Source organism: Amphibalanus amphitrite, unplaced genomic scaffold (genome assembly GCF_019059575.1).
Source record: "Amphibalanus amphitrite isolate SeventyFive unplaced genomic scaffold, NRLGWU_Aamphi_draft 000674F_arrow, whole genome shotgun sequence".
NCBI lineage: Eukaryota > Metazoa > Arthropoda > Thecostraca > Balanomorpha > Balanidae > Amphibalanus > Amphibalanus amphitrite.
Window position 1 is genome coordinate 337,671 of NW_024882168.1, and position 19,368 is coordinate 357,038.

General features: G+C 50.2%; 1 protein-coding gene across 1 annotated transcript in view; it reads right to left on the reverse strand.

Moving 5' to 3' along the window:
* Window positions 1-19,368, reverse strand: part of LOC122364390 (fasciclin-2-like) — a gene marked incomplete at its 5' end in the record, with an annotated part of 63,398 nt that overhangs the window by 20,250 nt on the left and 23,780 nt on the right. Inside the window, one exon of the mRNA XM_043334700.1 lies at window positions 5,997-6,134. Coding sequence (XP_043190635.1) covers window positions 5,997-6,134 — 138 coding nt within the window. The remainder of the gene's footprint in view (window positions 1-5,996; window positions 6,135-19,368) is intronic.

Here is a 19,368-nt window from a genome sequence, read left to right on the forward strand (position 1 = left end):
GGTCCGGCAGAGAGTCGGAGGGGGCCGGCAGAGTAGAGTGAGGGGGGCACCTCGGGATGCCGGCTGGAATCAATAGCCAGTTGGCGGCACCCCAGGGAGCGGCGCCGCGGCCGACTTCCTCTCACCGACAGCGTGGCCGGCCCGAGCGACAAAAACAGACGGCGACCAGCGACCAAAAACGATATTGCCACTCGGCTGTCGCCGTTAAAATTCATAGCCGACGACAGGCCCAGGCGAGATCATGCCATCCACGCTGAGGTCATCGTAAAAACGAAAACTCGCTGAGTACCGATGCACATCTAATGGCAAAATAGAGTTACCGTAAGCCTGTTACTTACACACATCGTCGTGAAAAACACAAATACTCATGTAAATGCTATCTATTGGCCCACACAAACATACAGGGGCTCAAAGCGATTTAGGTTTACCATCATTGAAGCAAAATCAATAATAATCTGTGAGATGGAAACCATACGGAGCTGTCTCTTTCTCTCCCTTTCTTACAGCTTCTCTCTCTCTCTCTCTCTCTCTCTCTCTCTCTCTCTCTCTCTCTCTCTCCCCCCTTCTCTCTCTCTCTCTCTCCCCTTCTCTCTCCCCCCTCTCTCTCCCTCTTACATTTCCATTTTTCTCTCGTTTGTCCTCGGATAAAAGTCAGCGATGTATCAAATAACGACGCCATCGATTGATGACTTTACAATGCAAAATCTTCTGAACAACATTTCCCCGTTTCAACCCGACTATTGAATACATGGACTATTCATCTCCTCAGCTCTGTCCTCTCTGCTCTCTGTCCTCTCTCTCCCCTCTCTTCCCCACCCCTCTCTCTCTCTCTCTCTCTCTCTCTCTTTCTCTCTCTCCGCGACGAGAGACCGGGTGGGCGACTCTGAGCTCTAACCCCCTCCAGCGGCCGGGGCGGCCCTGATTGAGTTTTAAACATGCATCACCTACAGATACAGCCCGAGACGCGCCCGGCGGTGCATCGAAATCGGAAACTCCAAAACTGTCCATCGAAATCGGACGCTCTAAAATGAGCGCCACGTGCCGAGAGTGAGAGGCCATTCCAGTTTGGAGACCTAGGGAGTTCGGGTCTGAACTTTGCCCGAATGGATAAACTGCAGGGTAGAATAGGGCTGCTCAGTAAACCCCAATGGTGTTTGGTTGGTGAAATTCGGACCAAAGAAGTGGAGGGCTGCTGAATATCACATTGAATTGGAATGAGCCGAGTTAAAAGTTATCCGATTGATTGCAATGACGGGCAGGTGCCGAATTAATTGGCGTGGGGGAGAGCTTCAAGATCAAAACTTTCTTTGTTTATTTGTTTATTTTAATCATTTCAATTGACCAACAACGGGCAGATATACTAGTGGTGTCAATTTCAGAAAACGTATGTCCAAAGTCCGTCCAATGTCCAATGCTTACGTCGACTGTCCGTCCAAAAATGTCCAAGCCAGCTATTTGTCCAAAGATGTCCGAGGCATACGCATTAGTTTACACTCAACACTGTTATTTAATTTGCTTTTCATGTACCGTTACCAGCTCAAAAGTGTTAACCATGTCGAAAGCTGAGCTTTCTAATAGCCAGTCAATGTTAAACACGATTACTTCTTAAAAATGTTGAGGTGTAGCAAGCGATAGTCCAAAGTTGTCCAAAGCCTGCTGCCATTGTCCAACCGAATTCCGAATTGGACATTGGACAAAATCGGAATTCCGAAGATTCAAGTTCCGATTGACACCACTAAGATATACCCAGTAACAGGTGCGGTCTTGTCATAAAACTCACTGTTCTGTTCTTTTCACAATTACTTTCATTTGACAATTAGACAACAGCAGAAACCCAGCGCAATCCGTAAACGATGTCATTGAGCGGCGTCCCATCCCGAGGTCCCTGACACTGCTTGGGTCACACAATGCCTCCGGGCAATCAGCCAAGACGGCCATCCAACTATCGAGGAGCTCGCACCCGCACCCTTGACCATCCACAGACGCAGCCAAGTGACGCCAGCAATGTTTTGTGCGCAATCAATGCCAAGGTTCTCAGCTACGAACGATAAAAACAGCAAACATTTGAGATGACGAAACTTAGCAGCCCATCAGTCAGGTGGGGAGATACGCCTGGTGCCAAAAGCCCAACAAGAACCAACAGCGTCGCAAAATAGCGCGGCACTCGACGACCGTCGCGGCGAAATCCGTTGTCGGCTCGGGTCAATCAGCTGTCTGCTTACCGACCGTGGCGAGGTCATCTGACCAGCCGAGCCAGCCAAGAACGCTGGGGAACTCAGCGGCAGACGCGGCGCGCATAGTTTGAGCTCAGTCAGGCTCGATTGGCAGCTGACGCAGAGAGGGGTCGGCGACATGGCCTGGGGCGATCAGATGGGACAGAGATAGAGCACGGGGGAGGGAGGGTTAGAGGGTGGAGTGAAGGAGTTGGAGAGAGAGAGAGAGAGAGAGAGAGAGAGAGAGAGAGAGAGAGAGAGAGAGGGGAGAGGGGAGGGTGACTGTCAGGGGGTCAAAGACCGGTTGGAAGGAAAGGAGCTCTTGGCATTCGTCCGGCTCATTTTAGAGCCTGCATACTGTTATTTGGAGGACTACTGCCAACTTGGAGAATAGAGCGCTAAGTTGGCGAGTTTCAGCACGTTTGAGCGGATGAAAGTGCCATTCGAAGCGGTTAGAAGCGACAAAGGTAAATGAACTTCACAGCCAAGAGATTCCGACGTAGTCTAGTCAGGTCTTCATACACCATCTTTTCATCATTCCGAGCGAGTAGATATCGGAATAAGAGAGGCAAAAGACCATCAATGCAGTAAAGTGTAGACTGTACATACATATGCATACATAATGAATGCAATGCATATGTGTCGTTTGAATAAGCAACTTTGAAGTATGTAGATTGTAGGTGCCGCTGAATTTCATTACATTCAAGCACAATTAAGTGATGATGCCCTGAAGGGTCGTCCAATGCCACCCCTACGTTTTGATGGCGGAAAAAAGAGCCTCAATCATTAAATCAAAATAAATCCAGGTGAGGAGCGACTTCGCAGCAGCGCACTATGGTTGGAAACGGCCTCACGGATGGCCGGGGGTCAACGCGAAAAAATGTTTTGCCCATAACTTGTTAATGCGTAGACCGACTGCGATGAAACTTTGCATAGGTATACCAGTGTCTTTCGTGCATCATACAGTAACTCAGAAATGACGAGGTCACGTCACGTCACGCGTGTGTGACGTCATCATTGCAAGTATGTTATAAGTCGCCTATGCCTTTCGTTATGTTATCGATATCGCGAGGCATTTTGAACATGTTTTGAATACTGCTATTACTGAATGGATATTGTTGTTATGCTTTAGGGCGAGAAATATCAACGTAGTGACGCACAGTGTCTTACTATTGGTCATAAAGGGTCAAAAATTTGGAGAAAGAGTATTTATGATTTTTTTTAGATTGGGCAAAAAAGTAAGAAATAAAATGACAATCAAATGACAAAACATGCGTCAGATTAACCCGGCAGTTGCTGGGGTATTTCCCCATCCGCCGTTTGCCGGGGGGGGGGGGCGTTCAACGCCCCCAGCCGATAACTCGCGAACAAATAGGCGCAGCGAAACGCACGAGGCGCGGCAAACGAAAGAAGAACGCGACGAGACGATTCACATGAATACTTTAAAGCTGAATTTCGAGGTCACAGGTCGGGTCAAGGTCAGGTCAAACACTTGAAATCGGGCTTTCAGTAGCATGGACTTTAGAACCTCGCAATTGGTGCCTCGCGTTTCGCGTTTCGATTATATCGTCATCAGTTGGTCCTAAACAATCTGTCACAACTGTCAGAACTGTCACAACCCTTCATATAAGTGCTAAAAGAGTGTCAGATCAATGTAGGGGTCAGTCAAACATAGGCCACTGGCCAGGGTCAAAGTCAGGTCAATCAGGTAAGCACATAACCCCGAAAATTAAAACTGGTACCTATTCGCAGCCCATGCATGACACATGTTTTATGGGTACTTTTGGGCGTAGAACACGATGGTGACATTCATTTTATCATACGAGTACGTGGCTGGTTGAAAAAAGATCAATTTCAGAAATGCATGCGTCATGGTCGTGAAGTAGTCACGAGAAATTGCCAACATTCAGTTCAAGATTTTGGAAAATGTAGAACGATGATCAAAAACCATAGATAGCCATTTGATTTGCCATGGTATTGGCAGTGTAATGGCGTTTACAGCATGTCTGTATGTCTGCTCTGTCGGTGGATATCCATATCCATACTCCAGGATATCCATACACGTTTGCACGATATCCATACTCCAGGTGCAGGGGCGAGCAGTTACTTCTTACGAGGGGTGCGGAGTCGAAGTCAGAGTCGGAGTCAGAGTCGGAGTCGGAGTCAGAGTCGGACTCGGAGTCGGAGTCGGAGTCAGAGTCGGAGTCGGAGTCAGAGTCGCCCAGAGTCGTGGCAACGAGCCAGGAGTCGGAGTCGGAGTCGGGGTCGGTCAGGAGCCCGCAGTGGAAGTCGGAGTCGGTCCGAATCGGAACAGCTCCATCACGACTCCGAAACACTGGCAGGGGTCCGGAGTCGGAGACAGAGTCGGCCGGAGTCATGGCAACGAGTCAGGAGTCGGAGTCGTAGTCGGAGTCGGATTTGGCGCCACCACGACTCCGCAACCCTGCTTCTTACCATCATTTATAAGGATAAGCGATTGCAAGACTGACGAGCCGACCTGGTGCTAACGAAGCGACGGGTAGGTACGCCTCGGGAGATGAAGCTTCACGGACGATTTTGCGCACAAGTGCGCAGTCTGCTTTTACGTTCCCCTTACGCAGAATTGAACAGAGATTTATTCTGCCAAAAAGCTCAATGGAGGTCGATGGAGAACTTTTTGTATGTCCAATGAAACATAAACGTAATTTTGCAAATATTGCTGTGGTGACACTGCAAACAGAATGCAATGCCGTTCCTGATTTTGAACACGCATGGGAAAAAGAGTCACTCCACTTGATAGCCAACATAACAAGGATTATTTTGATATATAATAATTCAGTTTTACAACGTCATGGAGGTACTCCACATGCTATCACCAGCGCGGTTGTTTAAACCTTTGACGGCGCACCCAAAAAGTCACTATCAGAAACTCCCGATTCCACGTACAATAATGGACACTAAATGCGCAACTAAATAATTTTTTATGCCCAATTCAAAACATTTCATCAATTTCCAACAGAATGACAACCCAAATATACATGTATTCCGAAATTGCCCACGGCCATCCGTGAGGCCGTTTCCAACCATAGTGCAGCGGCCGCAATCCCGCTGAGTAGTGATTCGAACATAATATAGTTTTGGGAAGCCATGTCTGAGGTGACCCTAGTCCGGAAATTGCATCATTGGATAAGTGAATATGTCCCCATTTCTGAGAGTCCGTGCTAGGGGTTATTCGGTTCTCAGAATCCCTCCCCGACCTTTCCCTCGCCCTGCCCGGACGTGTCCCGTCTCCGGGACCGGGCTGTGGCTGCTCTCGCCGCCGGTCCCGGAACCCTTTCCGTTAATCAGGACAGAGGCGGTGACCGGGTCTGATGAGATGGATCCCTGATCGGCTCAGACACCGCGGGATCCGCCAGCCGGACCGAGACAGAGACCGCGCGGGGTGCATCGGCCGGAAGTCGATAACCGAGAACAGATTTGGATGGTAGAGACACGGCGGGGAGCGGCGCTCAGCTGTGACCAGCCAATGACAAGTTCTTAGCTCTGAGGTGGCCTGCTCTCTGAGAGACTCTGTGTTCACTGTGCAGTGTGAAACCAGCAATACTTGGTCCCATCTTCGTCCGTACACGCTCTTCCTAGCAATACTCACTCAATCCAATCCCTACCAGTACTCGCACAGTCCCATCGCTATCGGTAGGTACTCGGTACTCACCCGGTCCCATCTCTAGCGGCGCCACCCCTCGCCAGGTGACCACCGGTTTCGGTACTCACTCGGACCCATCTCTACCAGTACTCGGTACTCACCCGGTCCCATCTCTAGCGGCGCCACCCCTCGCCAGGTGACCACCGGTTTGGGCTCGCCCGTGACGTCACAGCGCAGTATGAAGTCTGAGCCCTCGGCGGCGTACTGTACCTTCTGTTCCGGACGGAACTGGATCGGCTCTGAAACCCAGGGGCGGGGCAATCAGACGTGGGGCGAGTCGGACTGGGGCAGTTGGGTCAGATACAGGCTGTTTGGACTTAACTGGGACAGTTCGGTCACACTGGGGGTAACTAATTCGGTTAACCTGAGGAAGTTCCTTACGGCCTGGACTAGTTAGTTCAGTACGACTGGAGCATGGTTCGGCAGACCAGAAGTAAAACAGTTCGGTCAGAGTGAGAACTGAAGCCGTTTGGTTGGGCTGAACTAGAGAAACTCGTAGGCCTGATAACGACGCGAGGCTCGGCAACGGGCAAACTAGGCCTGGAACGCAGGTGGTTGAGTGATCTGATACATTGGCTCGGCTTCGCAGGAGCGGTTGGCGCAGCTGTTACAGTATCCGACCGTAATTTGTCTTAAATTGCATTATTTAATTCCTAAATTCATCGCAAACAGCATACATTGCAAAAGACACAGCACAACAGTGTAAAGAGACGAAAAAAATGGAAGATGGATGTGTTTAGGAAGAAAATGGAGAATAGGAAACAAATGGATATTCATGTGACAACTGAGCCTTTTGTTTGATGCCTTAACTGTGCGGTATTTGCTGGATAAAACCAGTTATGTGGCTGCATCACACACCGCCCGCATGTGTTGTAACAAGACAGAGTGTTTGTGATTACGCCGAAGGCGGGCGGTCGAACACATTTGTCCTCATAGCTGAGGCCGCCGGTAAACATTCAGTAGCTCAGAGGGACACACGTCAGCCATTAGTCTTGGTTTACGAGACCTGACAACCAATACGGGCACCGACTCGGCTAAAGTGTGTCCAAACAGGAAGCCCAGTTTGGGAACGGGGCTTGGAGGGACGAATAGGTGGGTCAGTCGCCGGACGCTCCGCTCAGAGGCTGTCCCGCCGCGGGGCGCGGATGGACCGCTTGGCATACCGTTCAGACAGGAACCGGCCGCCACGTGGTGCCAAATCTCCAGCCAGGAGCGGACGCGGCTCCCTCAGTGGTGGTTGTTGTGTTTGTGATTCACCAAACGGCGCAGATGAAAAGCAGCTGAGTAACGATTTTCCAGTGACGAATTTAGCTGTTCACAAACGGCATTATGATAATACGTAGTTTTATCGATGACGTGACGTGTTATTACTGTGAGTCTTGCCCCGTGCTGCGGCTGTGATCTGTTGCCGTAGCAAGAGCGCAGAACAGAACAGATGCCGTGCGCCGTCCAGAGTAAGCCATGCTGTTCCGCCGAGCCTGGCAGTATTGCGGTACAGCCTACCAGTAAAGGTATCGCGCTCACGGGCCGGCCGAGTCAAACCGGGCTTCGGTAAAGCGAATACCGTTGAGACTTGAGATACTTTACGTGTCCACAACGTAAATGCACCATCCAGATGATGCATCTGGTTTGAATAACTATGCTTTACTGATTCGACAATGTGGGTGAAACGATCTTATTACATAAATTCACCAGCATAATTTGGCATAAGCCTACGACGTTCTACGACGCGATTAGAAATGAGAATATACTGTTTTAATAGCACATTCAACAATTTCTGGTGTTGCGTATCACATAATACACTCAGCATTGCACCGAGTACCAGGAATCGACATCGACAACCAGCTGTATTCTTTTACATTCATTCACAAAATCCCGCTGTGATGCATCAAAGGGGAGAACCGACCGAGACCACTGTCCTGCAATTTCCACTTAATTTTATCTCCGAGAAGATCTAACGATTCACAGGCCACAGCACGTCTCATCTCTACACCTACCGCGAACTCATTGCCCAGCGCCTGGTCTACTAGCCAGGTGTGATTTCCCGATATCTGCGCAATCAGACGTGAGACAGCCCGTCTCACAAAGACCCCGCTCCGCGAACACTGCACCTGCATACGGGATCAATAGATCGGGCACGTACACGGGCCGTGACGGGGGTGGAAATGACAGCCGGCACACGGGGAAACTCAATACGGCCCCTCCGGTGGCTTTATTACTGCTGTGCTGAGGACAGAGAGCGCATAACGCTTGGAGAAATGCGCGCCCGCCGCCCCGCGATTTGCCGCAGGCGCGCCCGCCTGATGATAATTCCAGCGGCAGGGATGTGTGTGTGTGTGTGTGTGTGTGTGTGTGTGTGTGTGTGTGTGTGTGTGTGTGTGTGTGTGTGTGTGTGTGTGTGTGTGTGTGTGTGTGTGTGTGTGTGTGTGTGTGTGTGTGTGTGTGTGTGTGTGTGTGTGTGTGTGTGTGTGTGTGTGTGTGTGTGTGTGTGTGTGTGTGTGTGTGTGTGTGTGTGTGTGTGTGTGTGTGTGTGTGTGTGTGTGTGTGTGTGTGTGTGTGTGTGTGTGTGTGTGTGTGTGTGTGTGTGTGTGTGTGTGTGTGTGTGTGTGTGTGTGTGTGTGTGTGTGTGTGTGTGTGTGTGTGTGTGTGTGTGTGTGTGTGTGTGTGTGTGTGTGTGTGTGTGTGTGTGTGTGTGTGTGTGTGTGTGTGTGTGTGTGTGTGTGTGTGTGTGTGTGTGTGTGTGTGTGTGTGTGTGTGTGTGTGTGTGTGTGTGTGTGTGTGTGTGTGTGTGTGTGTGTGTGTGTGTGTGTGTGTGTGTGTGTGTGTGTGTGTGTGTGTGTGTGTGTGTGTGTGTGTGTGTGTGTGTGTGTGTGTGTGTGTGTGTGTGTGTGTGTGTGTGTGTGTGTGTGTGTGTGTGTGTGTGTGTGTGTGTGTGTGTGTGTGTGTGTGTGTGTGTGTGTGTGTGTGTGTGTGTGTGTGTGTGTGTGTGTGTGTGTGTGTGTGTGTGTGTGTGTGTGTGTGTGTGTGTGTGTGTGTGTGTGTGTGTGTGTGTGTGTGTGTGTGTGTGTGTGTGTGTGTGTGTGTGTGTGTGTGTGTGTGTGTGTGTGTGTGTGTGTGTGTGTGTGTGTGTGTGTGTGTGTGTGTGTGTGTGTGTGTGTGTGTGTGTGCGTGTGTAAGCACTCACTTGTCAGGGCCGATGACGGGATACACACCGACCCGACAGAACCGATTTCCCTGCCAGGACCGAAAACCCGGTCCTGACAATTCCAAGACCGGGGCCATGTTCCTTGGCCTCTAAACATGCCCTAGGGCCATTTTGAGGTCGGTCCTGTTAAGTCGGTGTTCTGTCAATATGTGTGTAAAATGTGTGTGAAAATTGGCCGCCGTATACACTCTTCTGTCCGGTGGCGCCCCCTAATGAAGGGTCGGGCGGCCCATTGAAGCTGTGGTCCCTCCCGCGACCTCCCGCAGAGTCCAATTTGTTCCGGGTAGGGTGGCCGGGCAGGGTCGGGCCGAGCCGGGCAGTCGAAGTAATTAGCTGAGGAGCGAGTGGATAGTAGCGCTGGGTGTGCTGCTAAGTTTCGCTGTAGTGACCAGCGGCACGGGCTGATGCTATCAGTGTTGGTAAAGACGAAATAAGCATAGCCTGATGATCAACCTTACCTGACGTCACCTGACTCACCCTACCCAAAATGCCCAAATAATATATCATGGAACAAAACGATTGTGAAACAATTATGACAAAACGATTGTGACAAATAACAGAAGCGGTTGCGTGGCGTTTGATGTGGGTAAAAAGCAGGGATGCGGAGCCGTGAAAATTTCAGACGGCTCCGGCTCCAGAGAAAAAAATCGGCTCCGGCTCCGGCCCCGGGTGAAATGCGATGGCGACACCGGCTCCGGCTTCGGCTCCGAGTAAAATGGTCCGGCTCCGGCTGCTCCGGCTCCGGCTCCGGCTCCAATACTCAGTACATCCCCTATGCAATTAAATACGGGTGGAAGAAACAAGATGATGGGATTGGTGCGCGCTGCTTCTGTATTTGCATAACAAGGCTATTTTCATATTTTGACTACCGCATGTTTTACTGCCTTGAACTGTCAAACCGAACTAGGTCAATAATTTTTCCTCTTCAAAAAAAGGAGCCGGAGTCGCCCCCTTTTTCGACGGCTCCGGCTCCGGCTCCGGCTCCGGGCAAAATATGCCGGCTCCGGCGGCTCCGGCTCCAGCTCCGGCTCCGGCTCCGCACCCCTGGTAAAAAAGTATGAAAATAGTTTTGGTGACCTGAGGTCAGAGGTCAGGTCAACGACCCTGAGCTGAGGTTTTGGTGTTTCGCAAATAACTAACAAAAATGGTCCGAGAGCTACAGTAGTGGTACTATCGCATTCGTCTTGTCAAGACGCGTCGAATGACATATATTTTGCATGAAAAAGTTCAAGTTTTATGTTGACCTCATGTGACCTCGAATGACCTTCTTTTTACCTAGACACATGAATGGTAGCTTATATATACGATTCGTAACCGCTGATCACGAATCTGGCATCCAGTTTGCTGTAAGCATTCATTTAGAGCCTTAACATGGTAAGAATGTCTTCATCATTTGGTCGACTTGAATCAGTGAAAAAACTTTTAGCAAGGAAACTCTCATGTGACCTTGACCTTATAGCAGCCTTGTATCGTTGGATGAAACTGGGTCGCACCAGACCTTTGGCGGAATGGTAATGGGAACGAAGCACCACGCACTTGTTCTTTAATTTTATGCCTCTTATTTGCTGGTAAATACCAGGATTGCGGAGTCTGAGTCCATATCTGGTGGAAGTTCTGACTAGTGATGTCAATTTCAGAAAACATATGTCCAATGTCCGTCCAATGTCCAATACTTACGTCGACTTTCCGTCCAAAAATGTCCAAGCCAGCCATTTGTCCAAAGATGTCCGACATCTACGCAATAGTTTACACTCAACACCGTTAATTAATTTGCTTTTAATGTATCGTTACCAGCTCAAAAGTGGTAATCATATCGAAAGCTGAGCTTTCTAATAGCCAATCAATGCTAAACACGATTACTTTATAAAAATGTTGAGGTGTAGCAAGCGATTGTCCAAAGTTGTCCAAAGTCTGCTGTCATTGTCCAACCGAATTCCGAATTGGACATTGGACAAAATCGGAATTCCGAAGATTCAAGTTCCGATTGACACCACTAGTTCTGACCGGAGTTAGAGTCGAAATAAAATCGATTTTGGAATCCGGAGCCAGACTCGGGGTCGGAGTCACCAAAATTCATCGACTCCGCAGACTTGTCATGGCTGCGGAATCGGAGTCAGAGTCTATCGACAGTTCAGCCCGGAGTCGGAGTCGAAATTGATTTTTGGAAGCTTGAGTCGGAGTCGAAGTCAGAGTACCCGAAGATCAATCGACTGCCCGGCCCTGGTAAATACATCACCCGTCGTGACCTAGTTCCCTCACTTTTTCTGCGAAATTACGTCGCTGTGTGCCAGCAAGCATTTACAATGTATCGCAAAAGGTCTCACATAAGGGTGTCAATTTTGGAACCAGGGAGCCATTTTCAGTGGATCTGAGCGGCGCTGGGATTAAATTCGCGCTAAATTGGTGCTCGGCCACACTGTGCAGCGGTTGCTGAGATATTAGCCTTTTAAATCGATGAAAATGACGTCACTCTGACGTCATTTCTGGCCAACCTATCATAGGCAATTGAACAATTTTTGAACACAATGTGTAAAAGGAATGTACGAGAGGGTAGTGAAAGTTTCGCGACGATCGGCGCAGCAGTTTTAATGATATTGCGAAAAGACTGGAGGGGACAAAAATAGCTCCCCCCACAGGACGAGGGTTTAAAGTGTTACAGGCCGGGCCGGTCCCAGCCGGGCCGCTCCTACCGAGATTTGTCCGTAATATTGAAAAGACCGCTTCGGGTCCCTCGCTCGCAACAAGTAGTATCTGATTCTGCTCACTACTATCATTCTTGCAATTGAAGGAGTTTCAGGTCATTGAAGGCACATGACGGAGTGCAAGCTACTAGCCTTGCCTCTGTTTTATATTCCGACTTGTAACCATGCAGTCTCTCGGTGCTTTTTGATCGTAGATCGGGGATGGACATGGCTAATCCTTTCCGGAATGCCGCGCTGGCGACGAATGACGATCGGGTGGGAAAGGGAGGGCAGGAGGGTAGCCGCGTCCCGACTCCAGCCAGGCGTGACGAGAAGGGGTGACCGTCCGTCCCGGGGAACGCGGATCCACGCAGGCAGCTGATGTGGCATGGTTGCGCAGTGCTCATCTCAGGCTAAACACGCGGTGAAGCACTAGCTCGCGTTTTTTATTGGAGTCTTGCTAGTTACTGGAGGGTTTGTTGACGAAAGTCTACAATTGCTTCGTAACTAAGCACCCGGCAGTTGGTGGGGGTATTTCGCCACCCGCCATTTGCTGGGGGGGGGGAGGGTAAACGCCCCCAGCCGATAACTCGAGAACCTATAGACGCAGCGAAACGCACGAGAGGGCAAACGAAAGAACACGACGATGATACTTCCTACATTTATCATGCTCCTCGCAGAAGCTCTCAACGATATACGAAACAATAAACTTCAATCGATTCCCTAGAGGTAACCAAAATTTGGTGCGGCTGCGGCGCGCCGTATTTTTAGCGATCATTAGCGATAGCGCGGCGAAAAAGTGGGGATGTAACTACGCCCCCCTCCCCAGCTACTCGCGGATTTTAAAGGAATTATCAGGCCCAGGGTTTGAGAATTTGCAAGGGATCGACTTGTTTTTGCTATTGCTGGATTTCAAAAGCAGTGCTGATTCTAATGATATGCATACCTACGCACATAATGGTCACTCTTCAGACTGGTATTTAGTGTTAATGCCAGTAAGACACCTTTGGGGGGGGGGGCGACAGACGAGCCAGCGAGGGGGTGGCCCTTGCATGTGCGTAATTGCGAGGGGGATGTTACTTCCAACTGACTTGTGCACGGTTGACGGTAGTCAGTACCCTACTAACCGGTCTCTAGCGATGTACCAAGGCGATGTCTATAGGTGCCCCCCCCTTAGGATTTTGTTTTGAATCGTCGCTGATATGAAAAGGCTGTGAGTTTGGTAAAAAGTTGGTACTTACCTGATTTTCCCGAGTTTGTTTGGTTCCGGTATTTTCCCATGGCTTATGCTTGTATTTGCTTTGGTATCGGTATCACGATTTTCCTTAATTGACATCACTAGTATGGTGTATAGCAGCAGCTTAAAGGACTTTAACCCTCGCATGTGTGCGGCGTTTGCCAGCTTCTAACGTGCAGGGGGGGGGGGGGTCGGTTGGACCCCCCTTGCCGTTTGGCCCCTGAACGAGCTAATGCTTCGCGAAAAAAAAAACGAGCATGCTGCCCGTCACGAGACAAAGCCGATGATACCCAATTTTGAGGTCCTAGGTCATTGGTTGAACTCCCAGGTCAGGTCAATGAACCCCCTCGCGATTGGCTCCTATGGCACTTAGAAACGCCAAATTTACAGGGTAGGTGGGTCAATAGGAGATCTCGCCCCTGTGAAAGTTTGGTGACTCTTAGTCAATATTTAGAGGGTATTTGAAGGGTATGAATGCAAAAACTTTACTTAACCCTCGCCGGACCTATTGGTTTTCTACATACGCGCCGGCCGAGGGGGGGGGCGGGTACGACCCCCCCCTCGCCGTTTCGCCCCTGGTGGAGCTAGCGCGTCGCGGAAAAAACGAGCGTGTGCGCCGTTACGAGACGCAGAGATTGGTACCCGATTTTAAGGTCCTAGGTCAACCGGTGACCTCTGAGGTCAGGTCAAGTGCCCCAGGGTACGGTTCAGTTTTTGGTGAATAACTTCGCAAAAAACGGCCGCAGAGCCGTGATTTTGGCAGCATCGTGTTCGCCTTGATCAGGCGCGTCGAATGATATGCTTTTTGTCCGGGTCAGGTCAACTTGGGGTGTTGACCTCAGGTCAAGGTCAGGTCAGCACCCCCAGGTCACGAAGTTGGTCGAAAGAGGTCATGTCGCATATCATTCGATTCGGCAGGTCTTCCTGAGTCCATTGGTGGCTTTTCCGACTCGCTAGCTCAATTTGATCGGGAGTTATTGACGAAAAACTAATATGACCTTGATGACGTCATAAATGACGTCACAGAAGGTCAACATTGCAAAAGTGACGCATCTAACCTTGCAAGGAGTGCGTCAAATCACGATTCTGTGTGCTTGAGATAGTTGGAGATCGTTCCCGGCGCCAGAATAGCAGTTTGAATTTTTCCCCATTGACTTATAATGGTGAGGTCACGAAAATGACCTGACCTCATATGACCTTTAGGAAAAATCCGAGATATACAAGTTATGAGACTCATAATGGATACTAGATCCTGCAAGTTTCATTTCCCTGTGACATCTCCTCTGGCAGTGAGGGCGTTGCGAAGTTGCGACATCTGAAGACCGTGCAGAGGTTCACTTATGACGTCATAGGTCAGTGACCTGACCTGACCAAAAAATGCGGTTGGTGTCAAAAGATGCGGCTTGGATCAAAGGTCAGGTATGCCAAGTTTCAGCTCTCTATCGCCAGCGTGTTTGGAGCTATCGCGAAAAAACCCTATGGGGGGGGCGGCACCCGCCCCCCCCCTCGGCCGGCGAGGGTTAAACATGCCAAACGTTTTTCGCTTATAACTTTTTACCTAGTAAAGATAGAGCAAAAATAAAAGCACCAGTGAACTCAGGACGTCCGTGCACATCGAATGACATACTTTATTATATATTAACACATGGTTTCCCGTGTGTAAATGGTTTTAACGCACGACGTGGATGGATTGGAGCACGAGTGTGTTAATGCACGAGTGAAACGAGTGCATTAACGCACGAGTGCTCCCATTCCATCCACGAGTGCGTTTAAACCATTTATGCACGGAAACCATGTGTTAAACTAATTAATACATGCTTAACGGTGCGAATTTAAATTACAATTAATCTTAGTCCATGACATTAAAAGGGCCTTTTATGGGAATTCTTAGAAGAAAGTCAATGACCCTTCCGAAAAACTTAAGTCGAGAAATTCATCACTGCACGAGCGTGCACCAATTTAAATTGGTGCACGGCTACCTTCGAATTAACGCACGGTTAATCTCCAGTGAACGCACCGTAAAGTATGTATTAATACAAATTTAAGTGAACTCTGGAATTCAGTTGCCGCTAAGCTAGTCCAATTTTCCCCTGACCTTGTACCGGTTTTGTGACCTGGTGACCTAACCTGAAAATACTGGGACTTCAAATTTTCAGGAAAGGTACGAAAAGGTTGCCCCAGAGGGTATGCAAAATTTGGCGCCGCTACGCGCCGCCGTATTTGCGAAAAACCTTAGGGGGGGGGGGGTGCATCAACCCCCCTCGCCGGGCGAGGGTTAATTAATAGCCGTTTTCACGACGGCCATCTGGTACACATTTGGGGCACATCTGGTAGAGATTAGGTGCAGATTTGGTCAAATTAGGCTCATTGTGTCTCTTACCAGCTATCAGCTAGGGTTGCACTAATTGCTTATATGCCTGCTTTGTCATATTATCAGAGAGCATCATCGATTAAAACACTGAAATAAATTCATAAAGGCCGTTTTCACGACGGAATAGCAGGCATCTATTTGGTACCAGTTTGATCCTTTGGTTCCTCAGGAATTTTAGTAGTTCTTTTTAGTAGTTTTCCCAGCTTTCGAATGAATGGTGCGTTAGTTTGCTATTTTTCTATTAAATATCACATCGATTTGCTTTATCTAAGGATTTACCACTAATATCAACATAAAGCGTAAGCACAATTATAAAATTATGAAATTATTAAATACTAGTACAATAGTTTAAAAAAGATACTGAGTTGCCACGCTACAAAGAATATATTCATTTATGGCGCACGACAGACATTTAGAAAGCAGCGCCCTGTTTTATTGCACGCTGCTAGCCGCTTCCATTGGGTTTTTCAGGCCGACGTCATTGGTTGTTACACATATGATGTCACGCGACTTGTGACCTATCACGGCTCTTTAATGATCTCAACTAAATGAATGCAACAATGGCCTTTTAAGTTGATCTCTGTGGCCATCTGTCTATGGAGCGACCAATATGAAAGTTGGGTGAATCTACCGGGGTTACATGACTATGAGCAAGCAAATGTGTATCAGGAATGGATTTAGGTGGAGAATTGCGCTGGACCATGAGTGCTCGAGCGCTCCCAATTCCACGCCGGTTTGGCTTTGGAGCCGAGACAGACGATGCGGGTCAAGGTCACCGCTGCGGTAACGGTGGATTGGCTGCGCCCGAGCACCCGTAACGCGGTACAATTCTCCGTCTATGGATTTTCCTATTCGCTCAGCATTGTGATAGGCGTTCGTAATAGCATTTACTCTGCTCGTGTACCTAGCCACCTAGCCCCGGTTATTTAAAAGAAGTTTTTGTGGGGGGATATTACGGCTGTAGGTACTCAGTGGCCCTATTCACGACTTTCAAAGAATGCTCTGATAACTACTGTGGACGTCAAACCGCGTGGGACGCGACTTTTTCGCAATAACTTTTGAATGCGTTGTCACTCAAGAACGAAACTTCGGCAATGGACGTTTCAGACCCCGGCCTAATTTTTATTACTAAGGTTTGTCAATGTCCGATCAATATTTAGGGCACTTCCCGTTCACTCGTAATGTTAAATTTTGCTCCTGAAACTCTCTCGGTGAGCATAGGCTACTCCACAAGGGGCGGAGCCATAGTGTGACGTTGGAGCTAAGCTCCGCCTCGGCTGGCCGTTGCCTGAGGCGCTACCTGACCCGAGATCGGTCAGTCGCGGTCCGTAGGGGTTGGTATGCGGTGCTTCCTGCCAACACACCCAGCCGCATGGCTCAAATATCTACCTACATAGAGTATTCTTTTTATAATGGACCGAGTGTTGCCTGTTCGCACTTCTATCAATGAAATATTTTCTTCGACTCGCTAAGAATGTCACCCATATAGGAAGATTATACGTGTACGCCAAATATTACGATGATTTAAGAATAACAGAAAATAATTAAATGATTATTTAATAAGTTTGTTAACGTAATTACGTAAATAAGATACATAATAATATAATGTAACTATTTACACAGTCAAGTTAATTTTTTTAATTAGCATTTTAATTTTAGGTTCTTGTAGATATCAAACCGCCAGGAACGTTAGTACACTTCGTGTTATACTGCCAAGCCCCAATATGCCCCAACTTAAATGTTTCCGTAATGCACCGGTACGCATAGCCGGAGGGGAGCCGGATCCGCCGGAGCCGTCATATTTTGCCCTGAGTGGGAGCCGGAGCCGGAGCCGTATTGCCATTTTACTCGGAGCCGGAGCCGGAGATATCCTAAATTTGTCATGCTGCATGGAAAGTAGTGTTGCTGAGAAAAGGGGGTTTTGTTCCAGATTACTGTGGATGCAGAATACATTGTCTGCACCCACTGCAGAATTATTGTTGGTGCAACTGCACCCACTGCACCCATGGTTCCTACACTTATGGGCCCATCGATAGCGCTTCGGCGATACCTATCGCCTAGAGGCTGCAATGGGGCCCTTAGAGTACGGTGTCAGACCCCCCAGAGGCCGGCGTTGGACCCAAGGGTCAGCAAAGGGCCTCAAAGGCCCCAGGTAGGGCTCCAGAGGCTGATGTGGGCCTTCAGAGGCAAGTGCGTGACGCCCAAAGGTAAGGCTTGAGCCCCCCCCCCAGAAAACATAATAGGGCTATCAAAGGCCGGTGTGGGACCTTTAGAGGCTGGTTTGGGCCCTTAGGGGCCAGTTTAGGGCCCTCAGAGACCAGTACAGGGCCTGCAAAGGGCAGTTTGAGACCATCAGAGACTGAATTGGGCACTCAAAGGCTAATGTGGGTTCTTACAGGCCAGCATGGAGCCCTCAGAGGTTACCGTGGGGCTCTAAAAGACCGACATGGGCCGGCGTTGGACCCTAGAGGCCAGTAGAGGGCCGTCAAAGGCCAAGATGGGCCCTCAGAGACCGATGCGGGCCCTTAGAGGCCGGCATCGGGTCTTCAGAATCCAGTGGGGGGGGGCCCTCAGAGGCTAATGTGAGCCCTTACAGGACAGCATGGGGCCCTCAAAGGTCAGAATAGGACCCTAAAAGACCGGCATGGGCCGGTGTTGGACCCCAGAGGCCAGCGGAGGGTCCTCAAAGGCCAAGATGGGCCCTCAGACGCCGATGCGGGCCCTAAGCGGCCGGCATCGGGTCTTCAGAAGCCCGTGCGGGGCCCTCAGAGACTAAGGTGGGTCCTTACAGGCCAGCACGGGCTCTCAGAGGTCAGTGTGGGGCCCTAAAAGACCGGCATGGGCCGGCGTTAGACCCCAGAGGCCAACAGAAGGCCCTTAAAGGCCAAGATGGGCCCTCATAAGCCGATGCTGACCCTTAGCGGCCGGCATCGGGTCTTATGAATCCAGTGGGGGGAGGGGGGGGCCTCAGAGGCTAATGTGAGCCCTTACAGGCCAGCATGGGGCCCTCAAAGGTCAGAATGGGACCCTAAAAGACTGGCATTGGCCTGCGTTGGACCCCAGAGGCCAGCAGAGGGCCCTCAAAGCCAAGATGGGCCCTCAGAGGATGATGCGGGCCCTTAGATGCCGGCATCGGGTCTTCAGAATACAGTGCGGGGCCTACAGAGGCTAATGTGTGTCCTTACAGACCAGCATGGGGCCCTCAGAGGTCAGTGTGGGGCCCTAAAAGACCGGCATGGGCCGGCGTTGAACCCCAGAGGCCAGCGAAGGGCCCTCAAAGGCCAAGATGGGCCCTCAGACGCTGATGCGGGCCCTGAGCGGCCGGCATTGGGTCTTCAGAATCCAGTGCGGGGGCCCTCAGAGCCTAATGTGGGTCCTTACAGGCCAGCATGGGGCCATCAGAGGTCAGTGTGGGGCCCTAAAAGGCCGGCATGGGCCGGCGTTGGACACCAGAGACCAGCGGAGGGCCCTCAAAGGCCAAGATGGGCCCCCAGAGGCCGATGCGGGCTCTTAGAGGCCGGCATCGGGTCTTCAGAATCCAGTGCGGGGGCCCTCAGAGGCTTACAGGCAAGCATGGGCCCTCAGAGGTCAGTGTGGGGCCCTAAAAGGCCGGCATGGGCCGGCGTTGGACACCAGAGACCAGCGGAGGGCCCTCAAAGGCCAAGATGGGCCCCCAGAGGCCGATGCGGACTCTTAGAGGCCGGCATCTGGTCTTCAGAATCCAGTGTCTCAGAGACACTTAAAGTCTAGTCTTGGGACTCGAGAAACAGAAATGAGGCCACCAGAGGCCGGTGTGAGGCTCTCAGACGCCGGTTGGGCCCTTGAGGCCGGTTTAGGGGCCCTCAAAGGCCAGTGGAGGGCCCTCAGAGGTCAATGTGGGTCCTCAGCGGTCAATGTAGACGCTTGACCGCCACTGAAGGGCCCTCAGAGGTCAGTGTAGGACCCTCAAAGACTGGTATGGGAGCTGTTAATAGCTGGC